Genomic DNA, 17,126 nt, shown 5'->3' on the forward strand with positions numbered 1-17,126 from the left:
GATAGATGTATTCGCTTGTTTGTTGAGACAGGATTTCTCTGTGTAGCCTGGCTGTCCTGGAACTCATTCTAGAGATCAGGATGGCCTTAAATTCAGGGATCTGCCTGACTCTGTTTCCCCAGTGCTGGAATTAAATGTTTGTCACTACACCTGGAGACACACACACACACACACACACACACACACACACACACACACGAATGATTTATTTTGTGAATGAATGTTTTGATCACATGTATATCTGTGTACGACGTGTGCCTGGTGCCCAGTGAGGACAGAAAAACGTCTGGTTCCCTGGAACTGGATTTACAGATGGTTGTGTGTCACTTTATGGGTGCTAGGAACTAAACCTGGGCCTCAGCAAGAACAAGCGCTCTTAACTGCTGAGCCGTCTCTCCAGCCTGTCCTGTCTTTTTAAAGACTTTTTTAAAATTTTTTTTTTATGCCAGGTGTGGTGGTGTAAACCTTTAATCCCAGCATGTGGGAAGCAGAGGCAGAAAGATGTCTGTTCTACATAGTAAGTTCCAAGCTAGCCAGGGCCACATATTAAGACCTACTCTCAAAAAAGGTGGGGTGGAGCAGAGTGAGCTGGAAGCACACAAAACATAGTCACACATAAATAAATAAATTTAAAAAGAGAGAAAGAAGGGGCTGGAGAGACGGCTCAACGGTTAAGCACACTGGTTGCTCTTCTAGAGAATGTGGTTGATTCCCAGCACCCAGATGGTCCCAGGGGGTCTGACGCCCTTGAACCCCCACAGACAACAGGCACACATGCAGGCAAAACACTCATTCATACAAAAGGAAAATTTAAAAAGAAACAGGCAGCAAGAGTTGAAAAGAGCTCCATTTTATTACGGAAAGTTACAAAATGAAACAAATCAGGCAACTGATAAAGGAGCAAACCGGGAGAGGTGAGGGAATGAGGCCGTCTCCCTTCGTCCCCCACACTGCAATTCAATTCAATGTGAACCACGAGGAGGAACAGAATTAAATAATTCTCATGGGGTTCAAGAGTTAGGATCCCCAGCTTTCCCTCTTGGGGGAAACTGAGGCACAGTAATACTGAGCAAAGTGGAGGAAAGCCACATACCTCCCCAGGTCACTCTCAATAATAACAAATGGAGGTTGGAGGATTCCACAGGAAGGCTGTGAGTTAGGCCTAGCTTGTAAACCTGGGACTCAGGCAGGTGTAGCTGGGAGCTGGTGGGTATGTAAACCAGGCTGTGTTCAAGAGAGGAGAAGGAAGCTGTAAACAAAGGGGCAGTGACCTAGGAAAAGGACGCTTGTGGATGGAGTGGGATCTAGACCTCCCAGGGAGGTGAGTGCTTAAATCCTGAGTGTCCCCGGGAGTGGCGGGAAGTCAAAGAAGGCTGTGGGGACAGTGTACCCTGTCATGGGGCTGGAGGTGCTCCATCTACCTCAATTCCAGGTGAATCCTGTGTTGCTCACTCTTAGCTCGCCAAGGATGCTCCAGTCCACGTGACTACACCCACGGGGGACCTTGGGTTAGGGGTAAATTTAGGCTACTGGCCCTGCCCCAGAAATGGGATGAGAAAAGCAAGTCAGAATGTGCCCATTGCCCTTCCCTGCCAGGCTCCTTGCTAGGGTCCGTCGACTCTGAATCGTCCAGACTCCAGGATCTCCAGGTACGGGAAGGAGAGAGGTATGTGCCCAAATCGGAAGATGGTCACCGCCGGCAGGACTCATCTGCAGGAAAAGAAGCGATGAAGAGAGAAGTGGGGACAGCCTCTGCCACCAGCCTCCCCACGCACCCCAGAACCGAAGAGTGGCTGGTGTAGGAGAAATCTTCACGATGTGTCGGGTGCATGCCTGTCACCAGCAACAGGAGTCACCACAGTTAGCTGGGATTGTGCACTAGGCATCTTGTTTAATTTCACAATCATCTCAGCAAAGGTGGAGTAATTCAGTATCTAGCTATAGTCCGAGATGCTTCAAAGAAAGCTTCTCAATTCTTTCAACAACTGCAGGAGGTAGTGATTATCAGCAAATTTTCATGGTGCTGGGATTTCAGACAGGCTCTCAATCTGTGTAGCCCAAGCTGCCCTGGAACTCATGGTGTAGACCAAGATGTTCTTGTGTTTCCACCGGAGCGGTGGGATTACAGGCATGAGCCACATGCTCATCTCTAGGCACCAATCATATCCCCGAGCTACACACTCCGAAGCCCAGGACACAGTTATTAACTCTATTTTAAAGAATGATAAAATGCAGCCTGGTCTACAGAGCGAGTTCCAGGACAGCCAGGGTTACACAGAGAAACCCTGTCTTGAAAACAAACAAATAAACAAAAACAATAAAATGAAGGCTGGGGATACTGAACAGTGGTAGAGCATTCGCCTAGCATGCTAAAGGCCCTGGATTCGACTCCTAGAGTGTGGGCATGCACACCCCACACAAGATAAATTCAAACTGAGCCCATATGGATCTGGGATCACACCTTAAGTAACAGACAAGCTGGAATTCATACTCTAGGCCACCTGACCCACCATGGGTATTTTTAACCAGATTGGAGATCTGGAGAACGAGCGACCTCTGGTTTTGAAATCTGGAGACTCCATGTGCACTCGGCTTCCAGGAATCCTCCATCTGCAGGAGCAGGTCCTGGGCCAAGACCCTTCAAAGCACCCCGCTACGGACACCAGGGGGCGCCCTCCGCCAGCCGCGCCGCCGCCGCCGCTTACCCACGATTAGGGCCTTGGTGCGCAGGCCGCCCTGGAGCCCTGGCTGCAGCAGCAACTCCTCCTCTTCCTCCTCGTCGTCGTCGTCGTCAGGCTGGGTTGCCAAGGGGCTGGGAGCACTGGGGGCCTCAGGCTCCGGGCCAAGATCTTCCAGTACCGAGCTCTCGGAAGGGTATTGGTATGTGGTCTCCAGGGCAGTCTCACTGAAGGAGATCTTGAGCTGAGGGTGGGAAGAGAGGGGAGTGGAACCAAGTTCATCACTACGGCCCAGAGAGCAGATGCGAATGGAGGGGGGCTGGCCGTAGGCGCCCCAAAGACTCCCCGCTCCATCCAGTTGGAGATTCGGCTTTCCTTTACAGCGTGATTTTTCCTTCAAATGACATCAAACAAAACAACACTTAGAGGGATGGCTAGGTGGTTAAGAGCACTTGCTGTTCTTGAAGAGGACCTGGGTTCGGTTCCCAGCCCTCACCAGGCCTCTCACAACCATCTGTAACTGTAGTTCCAGAAAACACGACCTGACGCCCTCTGCGGGCTCCAGGCATGCATGTAGTGCACATATATTCAGGCAGGCAAAACACTCACACACATAAAATAAAAATAAATCAGTCTTTTTGTTTTGTTTTTCGAGACAGGGTTTCTCTGTGTGGCTCTGGCTGTCCTGGAATTCGCTCTGTAGACCAGGCTGGCCTCGAACTCAGAGATCCGACTGCCTCTGCCTCCTGAGTGCTTGGATTAAAGGGTTGTGGCACCATCGCCTGGCAAAAATAAATAAATCTTAAACAAACCCAAACCAGCTCTGGGCCACTGAGATGGCTCAGTGGGTAAGGGTACTTGCAGCCAGGCCTGATGCTCCTAGTTCAATCTCTGCAACCTCTGACCTCCAGAGGGTACTGTGTCAGTGTGTCCCACCCCCAAAATTAATGCAAAACAACAAAACAAAATACCAAGGACAGGCCGGGCGGTGGTGGTGATCGCCTTTAATCCCAGCACTCTGGAGCCAGGTGGATCTCTGTGAGTTCGAGGCCAGACTGGTCTACAAAGGGAGTTCCTGGGCAGCCAGGGCTACACAGAGAAACCCTGTCTCAAAAAACAACAAAAGTCAGCCAAGTATGGTGGCACAGTCCTTTAATCCCAGAAGTCAGTAGACCAGCCTGAGGCCAGCCTGGTCTACAGAGGTAGACATTGTCTTTAAAAGTAAGCCTTCCCAAACACACACCAAAACAAAACAAAACAAAACAGAGACTGTACCCATGGTCAGGACTGGATATCTGGGTAAGTAAGGTAAGATCCAGATAGCTACCCTTTACAGCTGTGAGGCAGAGGTGTAAAAAGAAACCAAAGTGCATAGAGGAAGTGCTATGGCCAGGCCTGGGACTCTGGGCACCCTTTGGGGCATTCCAAAGGAGGTGAAGTCTGGGCTGGCCCAACAGTGAAAAAACTGGCTGGGAAGAGAGTCCCTGAAGGTGCCCTGTTTTCCATAGCCTCAGGGCTTTGATGTTCTCTGGGAAACCCAGGCTCCAGAGAGCCTGTCCCTTCCCCTTCTCGACCTGTTCTCCTGTCCAATTCTACAGGCCCTGGCTGGGGAATGGATAAGACAATGGAAAGGACAATCTGAGCCAAGAGATACTCAACACACAGAAGAGTCTCTGGAATATGCAACTGGAGATCTGACAAGGATGGAGAAGAAAGTCCAGGCAAACACTGGGTTAGGCAGGAGGCCAGAGGGTACCACAAAACCAGGCAGGAGGCCAGAGGGGCAGAAACCCTGAAAAACAGGCTGTCTTCAGGTCCTCTGTCCTCCCCTTTGCCCTCCTAAGGAGCTCAGTGGGATTAGCTCTGCAAGCCAGGGGGTTTAGGGAGACAAACAGGAGGGGGTGTCAGGTGATCTCCCCAGGGCATCTGGGACCCAGCATCTCAGAGCCTCCCTGTGATTTACAGCATGGCTGCAAGGGGCTGAAGGACAGATGTGACACCTTGGTACCTAAGGAAAGCAAGGTACCCAAGACTGTACGTATCACTCCGTGGGTCCAAACCCTGCCGTGGCGTCTTATTCCATCTCACTTTGAACACAATCCAGAGCTTTTTTTTTTTTTTTTTTTTTTGGTTTTTCGAGACAGGGTTTCTCTGTGTAGCTTTTCGCCTTTCCTGGAGCTCACTTGGTAGCCCAGGCTGGCCTCGAACTCACAGAGATCCGCCTGGCTCTGCCTCCCGAGTGCTGGGATTAAAGGTGTGCGCCACCACCGCCGGCCACAATCCAGAGCTTTTAACCAAAGGCAACAGGGCGATTTGCTTCCAGCCTCCCAGGTGTGCTTCCACCTCTGGGCCTTTGTGCTGTTCCCTCTGCCTGGGATACTCTTCCCCTAAATATCCCCAAGGCTCCTCTCCTCCAGGGCACGCTGTTTGGGAGTTGCCACATTTGCAGCCTACTCTACGTCCTGATCCGATCACACACACCCTTGTACTAATATTTCCATGAGCACTCACTTCCTTCTAACCCACTACAGAGCCTGTTAATATCTTGGGGGAGTTTGTAGTAAGACCTCTTCACACAAGATGTCCAAGTGTTCAAGTCCCTTATATAAAAACGTGCAGCACTCTGCATATGACTTACACAAGCCCTCCCATTCTCAAGTTCACTACTATTTTTTAGAAACTCCCCCCCCCCATTTTATGTGTTTAGTGTTTGCCTGCATCTAAGTGCACCATGTGCATTCAGTGCTGGAGAAGGCTAGAAGAGAGCATCAGATCCCCTGGACCTGGGGTGGAGGATTGGCACCACCATGTAGGTGCTGGTAACTGGATCCAGGTTCCCTGCAAGAGCAGCAAGCACTCTTAGTGGCCGCACCATCTCTCCAATCTTTTTTTTTTTTTTTTTTTTAATTTCTGAGACTGGAGCTCACTGAATAGCCCAGGCTAGCCTTGAGCTTGACATCCACAGATGGAATTACAAGTCTGAGCCACCAGCCTGGAGGGCCTGAATATTTTTGGTGTGCTTGGTTGAAATCAGGTTTGCAGAAGGCTGACTGTGCTGGCCACTCACATACACGGTTTCCTTGAAAGGAGTTTACAAGCCGCCACACTGCATAAGGTGAGGGTCTGTCTAGACATTAGGTGAGGCCCCAGCAGAAGACCGAGGCTAGGAGGGAATGTGGGCAGAAGAGTGGGACAGCCTCCAGATGGCTCACATCCCAGTATCTGGAAAGGGACCCATACTAGTTCTGTTGTTGCAGCTTTACCCAAATTTCTAGAAGCCCATTCTCTTTTCTTTCCTAAGTTCCCCTCCCTAGCCCTGCAGTTTACCATCAGTTCTGTAAAAGGGTTCATTTTATTCACTCCATCTACTTCAGTATCTACTTCTGTGTCACCCCCTTTTGCCTCACTTCCCCCCAGCTTCTGACTGGGCTTCTCAGGAATGCATAACCCGAATGGGGAGGGGGGGAGAGGCAGGGAGGGAAGTGACTCACTGGATCCTCTCTCATCAGCTATATAAGGTCACAAGGGGGCCAGGGAAGGAGGGGCAGGTCTCTAGCCAGAGAGGCTGCTGGGGAAAAGCACCAGCTACATACAGCCTGGTTCAGAGCAGGGGTGATGTCCCTCGTGATGGCAGGGATAAGTTTGATGAAGTAGTCTGAAAAGAAACTCTTTAGGAAGGGTGAGGGGTGGTGAGGGAGCGTAGCAATGGTTGGTTGGGACAGAGCGGGACAGAGCAGGGTGGAGCACAGTCAGCCTCGCTGAGGCTGTACTGACAGAGGGCTGAGAGGTGCGGGTGTGGACTCAGAGGGCTGAGGAGGTAGATGGTCACGTCTAGGGAACTCTGCTGCCTCCTCCCCACCCCCACCCCAGTGTGGCCGCTTCCTGATTCTCTCACCACATCCTGAGCACAGTGCTGGCAGGCCCCCAGGCCCAGCGTTCCCACTCAGTCCCACCAGCCTTCCGGCCCCCACCCCACCAGGCTTCCTGTTTGGAAGGTCTGCTTCCGCCCTCCTACTTGGTGACCGAGGTATGGTCACCATCCCAGGTCCTGCTCTGCACCAGCCTCCTTGGCTTCCCCCAGATGGTTCCTAGGCTTGGGCTACAAAGCCTTGCGCCTCCCTCTGCTCGGTTCCCCAAAGTCACAAGCCATCCTCGGGAGGAAGTGACTCTTCTGAGCACTTCGTCCTGGGAGCATTTCCTTGAGATCTGCCAAGTCCTGAGAAGGGAGGGCCAATAGGAGTCAGAGGGCTCAGGGTACACTCTCAGGGACCACCCCAGGAGGGCTGGAGCTCCAAGGAAGCTGCGACAGAGGTGAGACAATAAAGTCATACTCAAAAATGCTACAATGAAAATGAATACTCTGTACATAAGTGAAGAACAACAGAAAGATGAACTGGGAGGAATCAAGTGATCCCCCAGCTTGGCCCTGATCTTTGGTCCTTGTGGTCTCCCACTGACACCAAACACACAGTTACATAGACTAAGCAGGAGCAGGCTTCCCAGGCCCCGGGGAAATGTGGGTTGGGCGGAGGACCTTCTGGTCCGAGGTGTCTGAGTGTAGTGCTGTCTTTCCCGGAGACCTTTCACTTAGGAAACTGCCTGGTGCACAGGAGGAAGGCGTGGGGCCAGGACCAGAGGGAGAAGTTAAGCTGTCCAGTGTTTCCTTGCATGTCTGCATTCCAGTCTAACCTCTGACCCTCCGCTGGCCTCAGCCCCACCCCTACCCCCAACTCCCACAGTGCCTAGGCCAGTCTCTGCTCAGCTCAGTGCAAATGAACTTCTCTCTTTTTCTACCCCAAGGGGAGGGAGAGGCCAGGGTAGGAGGGACAGGGGAAAACCAAGGGTGAGCCAGTTCCATGGGGGAGGGGAAGCCCGGGAGGAAAGATGGGGGAAGGGACTGGGATATTTTGGAAGAGGAGAAGGCTTTTCTTGTCCCCAGAGAGAAGGAGGCACTGTCTAACACTTGCCCAGCTGGGGGAGACAGGCAACCCCGAGGTCACCCACTTCAAATGGCCTCTGTATGCCTCTCCTGGGGGTGGGGGGTGGGGAGGCTGACTTGGGGGTCTAAAAGCCTTCTCTCGGCTCTTCAGCCAGCTCTGCTCCATCTCACTTGTCCCTCTCCGTCCTGGGATGTCCCCTTTAGTTTAGTTCTGTTCCCTTTTTTCTTGGGGCTGAGACCCTCATTCCAACTTCCCTGAACTTCTTGCTTCCACATTCTCTGCCCTCCCGGGCATTTTCACCCCTGCCCTCAGGGCTGCAAGATGGTTATCTCTTCTCTCCTACCAAAAGGGCTTGGCTGGGTCAAAAACTCAAAAGGGGAAAAAAAAAAGGAGAGGGGATTGAGAGCATGAGGGAAGGAGAAGGCACAGGCCTGGACACACCCTGAAAACGGCACACCCCAACACAGCAGCTGACTGTTGGGCAGAGCCCTCCGGGCTCCGAAATGAATGGCGCAGGAGGGGTGCCCAGAGGAAGGGTGTGTGCACGGGAGGAAGCGGGGTGGCAGGAATAAGGAATAGAAGACAAGCGCACAGGCACATAAAAAAGCCATCCACTCAGCTGGAAGGAGACTTCTACGCAGGCATGCGTGGCCGCTTTCTCACCTGTTTGTGATGTCTTTCAGGGGACCCCTTGACCAGGCAGCTGCGGCTGAGACGGAGGTAGCCCCCCAGCACCAAGATCTCCTCCGCGGTTGGGTACCGCTTCTTCCCGGGTCCAGGCCCTGCAGCATCAGCTGTGGCAGGAGTGGCTGCAGGGGCTGGGCTGGCAGGGGGCACACACCTCCGTGGGTTGACAGTGAAGGTGTGTCCGCTGCGGCGGGGGGCCCCCACCCCCGGTCCTGCCTTCACCCCATAGAACAGGCGGCTCATGAGGGGATCCCCGGGGGGCTGAGGGGCAGTTGGGGCTGGGGGTGGGGGAGACAGAGGGGCTGGCGTTGGGGGCCGGAGTTCTGCTGCTTCCTCTTCCTGCTGTCTGGGGCCTTCCGTCCCAGCCCCGGCCTGCTCTGGTGGGAGGGGGGAGGGCCCAGAGCAGAGGTTCTGCTGGGCTCTCAGAGGCCTGCTCTGAGCCCCCGCCTCCTCTCTCTCAGCCTCCCCTTCAACCTCCACACCAGAAGGCCCCAGGTGCTTCTCTGAAGATGCCGGGGCATCTGGCTTCTGAGTTCGAGTCTCTATGTCCTGAGATGTCCGTTCTCGAGCCTTCCCAGAGTTTAGGGTCCATTTCCAGGCTTCAGTGGGCCTCGAGATCCTGTCTCCATCCTCCACAGGGCTGGGCCTCTGCTCGGCAGTCTCCACTTTTCTAGAGGTGGTGTCCTGAACCTCCTTTGTCACTGGAGACTGGTCTAGGACAATCCCTGGACTCAGTTTCTCTTCCTTTCTCCCACACTCCTCCAAATAGTCTTTTCTCTCTTCTCTTGAGTTCAGCCTCCACTCTGCGGCCTCCAGCTGTATCAAGCTCTGTTTCTGGGGTTCTTTCGGGTCAAGATTCCATCTATGGGCCTCTGTCAGGCAGCCCTTCTGGTCGCCAGACTCCCCGGGGCTCAGTCTGCTTTCTGATACCTCTTTTCTCTTGGGACTGTGATCTCCAGGACTAGCTAACCTCATACTCTCCTCTGGAGTTTCTCCAGGGCTCAGCCTCCACTTCTGAGCCTCTGCTGGTCTGGAACTCAGGTCTCTGGCCTCCGCAGGGCTCGGCCTCCAGTCTCGAGTCTCCGAAGTCCTGGAACATGACTCTTGGGCTCCCCCTATCACCAGCCTCCTCTCTCTGCCCTCTCTGGGACTCAGCCTCTCTTCTCTTGACTCTCTTCCCTTGGGGCTCTGCTCTCTTAAATTACCGGGACTTGACCTCCGTTCTAGAGCCTCCAGAGGCCCAGGCTTCTTATCAGCGAGCCCTTCATTCCGCTGCTGCTGCTGCCGCTGCCGCTCCTGTTGGATGAATCGGTTCTGATGTACTGGTCCAATGGCCTCCAGGAGGACAGCGGATTCGTCTGGGTCTGGAGGTCCAGCCTCTGCAGTCCCAGGCACAGGGCTCGCCTCTCCAGGAGGCAGGCCTGACTTGGCTCGGCGTCGTTCCAGGATTCCCCGCTTCCAGGCTGGCATCTGGGACAGGCGATCCCGTTCCGCTTTCTCACGGCCACGAACCGCTGCCTCCTCCTGCCGCCGCCGGGCTAGCAACTGTAGCTTCCAATCTGGGATAGCGGTCATGGTCACTGGAAGTGAACGAGAGAGCACTGGGGGACAGGAACAGGAAGGCTAGTCTTCGGAGGGGCCCGGAGACTGAGAATGGGGGTGGGGGAGGAGGAAGTGATGCGGAAAGAGACGAAGAACAGAGGATAGTGGAACTAAGGATGAAGATAGAGGGAAACCGGGAGGGGAGGGAGAGCAGAAGAGGCAAGAACAGAAGTGAAGAGAAAAGCTGGGTGCCAAGTTGGGGGTGGGGTTAATGGGAGAGGAAGAGTCGAGATTCCGGGCAGAGGCAGCGCCAGATTGGGGTTTGTGGGCACTAGACAGTCCCTAAGATGTGAGAAAGGGAGGAAAAGCAGGAGAGAACGAGAGGACGGGGACTGGGGCTGAGAAGCGAGCGGGTTCAGTTGAGGCTGCCTCCCCGGTACCCAGGGGAGACAAGTGGGAAGGAAGACCGGGGAACCGGCCGGCGAGGGGGCGAGGGGTCGGAGGGGATGTGAGAAGGTGAGGACAGAAGCAGGGGGCAGATGCAGAGGGCAGAGGTCGGGGGAGAAGGGAAGAGCGGGAAGCGGGCAAGGGCGCGGGCGCCTCTCCGCACCGGCCCGCAGGTCCCGGCTGCCTTCCCGGCTCCGCCCCGCCCCTCAGTCCGGTCCCCACCCCACCGCGTACCCCGCCCCGGAGGCGGGTCAGGGGAAATACCCTCCTCGGGGACTTTTGGTACCCGGGAGAGTGTGCTGCCTACGCATTCCCAGGACCCTGGCGTCCACCCGCGTCCAGTCCCGTCAGCCTCGCCGGCCTCCCCACCAGCTACGCCCCAGGGCCCGGGCGCTCCGAGGACCCGCATCATGCCTCTGCCGTCCCCAACCGGGGACCCGGCTCCCAGGGGACCCTGACCCAGCGGGCCATGCACCCGCGGGAACTGCACGGACAGGCAATCTCTGCACAAAGGGGAGGCACTCCAAGGGAGGCCGGGAGACACTTCCCTTGAAGTGGGAGCCCCACAGTCAACTTACACGCCTTGGGGGTCCCTAGGAGGAGGTGCGGTAGAGCCAGGCGTCGGGAGAGAGGAAGAGGAGGAGAGAGGCAAAGGGAGATCCGGAGGGAGGGCAGCAGAGGAGGAGGGAAGTGGGAGCCTGGGAGGAGGGACGGAGACTCAGACGGGGGCCAGGCGGGGGCGGCGACCGCTTTGTCTACGGACAATGGGGCGAGGGAAGGGGGCGCAGGGCGGAGCCCAGCGGAGGGCGGGGCTTCGCTGCCCTTCCCGCGTGGGACTCGGTGGTGGCACTCGTCTCTTACAGTGGCAGTCCGCAACTCTTGGTTGTCTGTCTCCAGAGGCCCTCACCCACTTCCCCTCCCAGTCCTGGAGAAGATGGGTGTCCAGACCCATTGCTCCAGCTGGCCGACCTGGGGCGGCGGCCCGTGACTCAGGCCCCCTGAGGGACCTGGGGAGGAAGCGGCAGCTGCTTGGAGTCAGACCCGCCCTTCCCATCACTCGCCGCTCCTCCCCATGCTTTTGCTTTCCCTGGCTAGTCTTTGTTACCGTGGTGGTGTGGGCGGCTGCCGGGCCCCAGAGTCTGAGGCAAATGGCTTTGGGAGTTCGCTCCCCTCTCAGAGACTTACTCTGTCCCCCACGGGTCCCCTGATATTATACGCGGAGAAACTGTAATATTTGGAGGGAGCAGGACTGGGAGATTGGGGCGGACCCATGGGGTGTGGCCCCAGCCCAGCGGTCGTCAGAGCGTGCTTGGCTGCTGCCACAAGAACTTGGCCTCATCTTCCTTCCCACACTTGGTCCTGCGGCTTGACAGACATGGACAGACAACTGGATACCATATTAGAAAATTTTAATTTTTCTGCAGCGCATATCCTTTGGGAGAGGAGGGAGCCCGGCGTCAGCCCGAGTTAAAAACGGGAGACACCGCTGTAGGAGACCAAGTTTAAAAAAACGGGAGACGCCAAGGAGCTGTAGGGCTGGACCTAAGGAGGTGGAGAAATTGAGGCAGGAGTGGGGAAAACGCACAGCCGCGGCACAAGAGAAGTAGCACCACCAGCAAACTTGCAGACTGGCCCTGACATAGCTCCCTGAAGTGGAAGCTAGGAAGGGAATCCCTGAGGTGCAGAGCCAGTAACAGTGCCAAGGGAGTGAATGCTCAAGGCAGAACCCTTAGCCTTGTGTGTGTGTGTCATGCCCCAAGAGATGAGATGAGATTCATGAGTTCTGTACCCACTCTTGGTTGGTGAGAAGTGGACCCTGGAGGCCAGTGGCTGAAACTCTAGAGTAGGGTACCTGGACCCTGGAACTGAGGTCTCCAGCAGGGGAAGGGACAGCCCCTTCAGCACAGCCTTAGTCTGAAGCAACCGGCCTGGATGCTAAGGGATTTTTATTTTGAGGGAGTACAGGCCTTAGAACCTGAGCTAGCTCCTCACTCTGCTCCCCCATCCTGGGGTCTGGAGAGAAGCTGGAGTTTTCTTTGTAACTGAGACCGAAGGTAGCGGAGATCTTGCTGGTCCAGCCCATGTGCCAAGCCCAGGTAGAGGGTAAGGAGGAGAGCCAGGAGGAGGCGGTCAGTGCCCAGGGTGGGAACCACCCACAGCACCGTCAGAAGTTCCACACATACTGGGTGTCGAAGGTGGGAAAAGAGTCTCAGAGCCCGAGGAGACTTCAGAGCCAGAGGCTCGCCCAGGCCCAGGACATGGTAATATACCTAGGAGAGAGAGAGAGCAACATGGAAATCAAGCCCTCTTTCTCAGCTGACTCTGTCCTCTTCCTGGCACCACATTAGAAATCAGGCCCAGGATCCCTTTTGAGACTCTACCCCAACCTAAGTCTCTGGTCCAGGTATCATCCTCAAGCTCAGAGACCTATAGTTACTGGCCTTTGAAGCTGAAGAAGGGGATCATGAAAGGAGGCAAGGGACTAGAAAGTCAAGAGGACGGAAGAGTGTGGGAGGAAGAGGAGAGAGCTGCAGACACAGGTCTCAGGCAGGGATGTGGGATCCTCACCTGTTTGAGGCCCATGAGTTCAGCGTAGTCAAAGACCAGAAGGATGCTGAAGATGAGGAGCCAGGAAACGACGTGGAGCACAAAGCAGAGGAGGGGCACCCAGGTGGCCCATGGTTCAGCCCGAGCCTCCCACAACACTGGGCCTCTGGGTATAGTCTCCCAGTACCGCATCACCAGCTGCGGAAAGATGAAAACTAGGCAGGCCAGTGGTCTCCCTCACCCTACAGCAACCTACAACTCCTTCCCCCAGGTATAAACAGTGAATATTTGCCATGTAGAGGGTTCTGGATGGGGTACCACGGCTATGAAGGGACCCATTTCTGCAGAGGATGGGATGGAGGCTGGTGGATACCCACCAAACTCGCCGAAGACAAACATCCAATGAGAAGACTAACTGGAAGACACCTTCTCTTGAGACCTAGGGAGGTGGTTTGGGGCGGTGGCGCACGCCTCTAATCCCAGCACTCACTCGAGAGGCAGAGGCAGGCAGATCTCTGAGTTAGAGGCCAGCATGGTCTATAGAGTGAGTTCCAGGACAGCCTGGGCTACACAGAGAAACCTTGTCTCAACAACAACAAAAAAAATTGTTTTTTGAAGCAAGACAGCACAAAGCTACAAGTGAGACGCCTCATCTTGTGCTGGGAAATGTCAAAACCAGAACTTTGCTGAGAGAATGAAGTGTATGCTCTGGAGGAATGGAAGCTGAGATTAGCATCCTCTGGTTCCTTACACACTCATCTTGTCCCTCCACGTCTCCCTTGGCCAAGGCCTCATACCTGCAAGGCCAGGGCAGTGCATGCCACATACAGCGACCTCTGAAGGACTCCAAAGTACCGGGACGTCCATTCCTTCACTGTCTCGGTTGCCATGAGGCTGTGCTGCACCACAAACAATAGCAGAAGCCCAAGATCCCAAGCCAGGGAGGTAAGAATGCTTCGATCCTGCAAGGCAGCTAACCACCCACGGCGGGCATCTGTGGGAGTTAGGGAAGACAGGAACCAAAGATAAGATGGCTAGAACATCCCCTTCCCTCATCTTTTGGAGCCCTATGCCATGTTCCTGATGCTTTCGAGATCTTGTCAAGGCCATGCCCAGTTCAATTTCCTGTTCCTTCAATCTTCCATTTTCCCTAGGCCTCCTTCTGGGGAAGAAGGTTCTTAGGAGAATTCAGGTAGGGCCATTAAAACCAATGTGGGGGCCGGGCGGTAGTGGCATCCCAGCACTCGGGAGGCAGAGCCAGGCGGATCTCTTTGAGTTCGAGGCCAGCCTGGTCTACAGAGTGAGATCCAGGACAGGCACCAAAACTACACAGAGAAACCCTGTCTCGGAAAAAAACACAACAAAAAAAAAAAAAAAAAAAAAAAAAAGAAAAGAAGAAAGAAAAGAAAAAAATGTGGATGGGCTGGGGAGATGGCTCAGTGCTATGTAAGCATGAGGATCTGAATTTGATCCTCAGCACCCCTACAAAAAGCCCAGCACGGTGGTGGTGTGTGCTGGTAATCTCAGTGCTGGGGAGGCAGAGACAGGAGAATGCCCAGAGGGGCTGGTGCCATGGCTTGGCAGTTAGGAACACTTGCTGCTCTTCCAGAGGACAGAGTTTGGTTCTCAGCATCCACATGGCAGCTCACAACTGTCTATAACCCCAGTTCCAGGTGATCCATCTGATCTCATTGGTAGGCCTCTGGTTTCAGCGACAGACTCTGTCCCCAAAATACTTGGGAGGCAGAGGCAGGTGGAAGTCTGAGTTCCAAGCCAGCTGGGGGTACCTAGTAAGACCCTGTCTAAAAAAAAAAAAGGTGGCTAGCTCCTGAAGAAGGACATTCAAGGTTGGCCTTCAGCTGTACCTGCACACACAGAAACAAACAAAGCAAGGCTGGAGAAGTCACCTTTGGTGTGGTTTTCTTTCTTTTGTTTTTGTTTTTCTGAGACAGGGTCTCTCTACATACATAACGCTTACTCAATAGATCAGGCTTGAACTCAGAGATCTGCTTGCCTCTACCTCTCAAATGCTACGATTACCACGGCCCGCTGTTGGGGTTTTCTTATATTTCCTCTTTTTATCTTTCCCTGTCCCTAGTTCTCCCCACAAAAGGCTGCCTCCAGCCCCGCCCTTACTCTGTCCGCCCTCACTCCCCAGTTTCTGCACAGGACTGACTAATCTTGGAGTTTCTGATTTAGCCTTCTGTTTCCTCCCCTGCGGCGCCTCGCAGCTTCGGCCTTTCCCTGTCATTTGTTTCCATGCCCCGCCCTCTCCACGCTGCTCTGGCTCCTCCTCTCCGCTTCAGCTCGCCCTGGATCCGTGCGGCTCACCCGGACCGCCAGACTCCGGGGTCCCTCCAAGCAGCGGCCGCAGGGAGGTGAAACGCACGAACTCCACTCCGGTACCAAAGGCCAGGATGAAGGAGGCAAGAGCCGCCGGGACCAGCAGCAGCGCCGGGGCCATGGCGAGCGGCAAAGCGCTGGCCGAGGAGGCGGGCTCGGGGTTCCCGCGGCTGCTGGCCCCGCCCAGGTCCCGCCTCCGTGAGGTGCTGGCCGCAGGGCGGGGACCGCGAGCGGCGCGTCACAGCGCGGAGCCTGGAACCCCCCGTGTCGTCAGGGCAGCGGCTTTGCAGCCACCCGCGTGGATCGAATATCAGTGCGGCCAGTGTTCGCGTGGCAAGTGAAGACAGAGCCTCCCTTGCGTGGAAACATAAAGAACATCCTGTGTTTTAGAATAGCAACTCCTTATCCTCCAGCCTCAGTCCCTTGGAGTGTTGGGTTACAGGCGGCGCCACCACGCCCAACATAGATTTTTATTTAGTGATCATTTTAGAGTTGCTCGTGATGGTTCATGCCAGTAATTCCAGTCCTCTGGAAGGCTGAGGCAGGAAGATTTGAAGTTAGCTTCGACGGCACATGGAGACCCAGTCCAAAAAAATGAAAAAGACCATGTGGTGAAAGGGTCAGTCCCCACCGTAGCTATGCTTGAGTACAGGATCCGCATAAGACATGAGCTAATTCCTTCAGTTTACAGATAGAGCAAGGCCAGACAAGCAAAGGCAAGGCCCTCAGGCTGAGGAACAGGGGAACGTCTAGCAGGACCCAGGGTGGGCGCTCCACCGCCTCTTGACTAACTGTCATGCATTGTATAGCGTATTTCCTCCCCGCCCTGCTCTCTGCTTGGGAAATTTGTACTGAGTGGGCTGAGTCCGAGGATATCAGTGTTTTTGAGGAAGCTGCTCTCTGCATACTGCTCTCTCCGCCTTTTATTTTTATTTAAATGGCAGAATCTTCATGTAGCCCAAGCTGGCGTTGAACTTGCTATTATGTAGCCGAGAATAGTCTTGAATTGATCCTCCTGCCTCTGCCTCCAAGTGCTGGACTGCCGGGTAGCACTGTAGTCTGGTTCCACTGTTTTAGCTCTGAAGTGGTCCCAGAAGAGCTTGTAGGTGGGAAACAAGGATTGCACTAAGCTTTATGGTTTCTCTTTATCCTGCTTCATACTTAAACACATTCATAATCCAAGTCCTAGAGAGGCAGATGCCTAGGGCTCACTGGCCAGCCAGCCTAGCCTACAGGGAGCCCTACGTCCCAATGAGATAACCCGTCTCAAAGAAAAACAAAGTGGACTTCTGAGGAAGGACATCCAAGGCTGACTTCTCACTTCCACAGGCACCAAATTAACAAAGGCCTGGGACTACAGTTTAGTGGTGAAGCTTTTTTTCTTTTTTTCTTTCAAGACAGGGTTTCTCTGTATAGCTTTGAAGCATGTTCTGGATCTCGCTCTCACAGAGACCCGCCTGGCTCTGCCTCCCGAGCACTGGACTAAAGGTGTGCGTCACCTCCGCCCGGCTCTGAAGCATTTATTTGAGTAGCACTGGTGAAAGCCTTAGATTCAACCCCCAGAACCGCCCCCCCCCCCCCCCGAAAACCATAAAGACCCAGCATAGAGCTGGGTGTAAGTAAGTTGTAAAGCAGTTGCCTAGCAAGAGCAGGGCCTAGTCTGACGCCTACCACCCAGAGAGGAAGTAGGCTGTATGTACCACACCAAAGTACTTCTCTAAGTTTATACACAGTTCACTACAGAAAACTACAAAGTAAGCAACTATATTTTTATTTGAAGTGAAATTCACATAGCAAAGAGGCATTTAGTACAGCAGCATTTAATATTCTGCACTATGTACAACTCTTCCTCTTTCTGGCTCCCCATGAACAGCTCCCCTGTCCTCAAGAGTCTGGGATGAATTGATCCACACCCATTCTGGATAGATCATGCAGGAGGAAT

General features: G+C 54.3%; 2 protein-coding genes across 3 annotated transcripts; both read right to left on the reverse strand.

The window, feature by feature from the left end:
* Window positions 1–938: 938 nt before the first annotated feature.
* Ppp1r18 (protein phosphatase 1 regulatory subunit 18) lies at window positions 939–11,066 on the reverse strand. 2 transcript variants are annotated; one of them, XM_059282047.1, is made up of 4 exons: window positions 10,873–11,066; window positions 8,282–9,885; window positions 2,706–2,922; window positions 939–1,710 (listed from the first exon to the last, which is right to left on the reverse strand). In XM_059282047.1, exons 2-4 carry the CDS (start codon window positions 9,878–9,880, stop codon window positions 1,691–1,693), a joined length of 1,836 nt encoding a protein of 611 aa, XP_059138030.1. In that variant the 5' UTR covers window positions 9,881–9,885; window positions 10,873–11,066; the 3' UTR covers window positions 939–1,690. The 2 variants fall into 2 exon arrangements, with proteins under 2 accessions (XP_059138030.1, XP_059138031.1); XM_059282048.1 differs by lacking the exon at window positions 10,873–11,066 and adding an exon at window positions 10,595–10,743 and having other exon boundaries at window positions 8,282–9,906.
* A 1,156-nt stretch (window positions 11,067–12,222) lies between these two features.
* Nrm (nurim) lies at window positions 12,223–15,428 on the reverse strand. Its single transcript, XM_059243958.1, has 4 exons — window positions 15,173–15,428; window positions 13,639–13,835; window positions 12,863–13,039; window positions 12,223–12,564 (listed from the first exon to the last, which is right to left on the reverse strand). The coding sequence occupies exons 1-4, from the start codon at window positions 15,303–15,305 to the stop codon at window positions 12,283–12,285; spliced, it is 789 nt and encodes a 262-aa protein (XP_059099941.1). The 5' UTR covers window positions 15,306–15,428; the 3' UTR covers window positions 12,223–12,282.
* Window positions 15,429–17,126: the final 1,698 nt, after the last annotated feature.

This window comes from Peromyscus eremicus, chromosome 16_21 (assembly GCF_949786415.1).
Source record: "Peromyscus eremicus chromosome 16_21, PerEre_H2_v1, whole genome shotgun sequence".
Taxonomy (NCBI): Eukaryota; Metazoa; Chordata; class Mammalia; order Rodentia; family Cricetidae; genus Peromyscus; species Peromyscus eremicus.

Coding starts and splice junctions, on each gene's coding strand:
- Ppp1r18 (XM_059282048.1), bottom strand. CDS start 10,706: ATGATGCGGGTCCTCGGAGCGCCCGGGCCCTGGGGCGTAGCTGGTGGG. Junction 9,907..10,594: donor GTCCTGGGAATGCGTAGGCA/GCACACTCTCCC, acceptor CCTGTCCCCCAG/TGCTCTCTCGTTCACTTCCA. Junction 2,923..8,281: donor CTGAAAGACATCACAAACAG/GTGAGAAAGCGG, acceptor TCCCACCCTCAG/CTCAAGATCTCCTTCAGTGA.
- Nrm (XM_059243958.1), bottom strand. CDS start 15,305: ATGGCCCCGGCGCTGCTGCTGGTCCCGGCGGCTCTTGCCTCCTTCATC. Junction 13,040..13,638: donor GCACTGCCCTGGCCTTGCAG/GTATGAGGCCTT, acceptor ATCTTTCCGCAG/CTGGTGATGCGGTACTGGGA. Junction 12,565..12,862: donor AACTCATGGGCCTCAAACAG/GTGAGGATCCCA, acceptor TCTCTCTCCTAG/GTATATTACCATGTCCTGGG.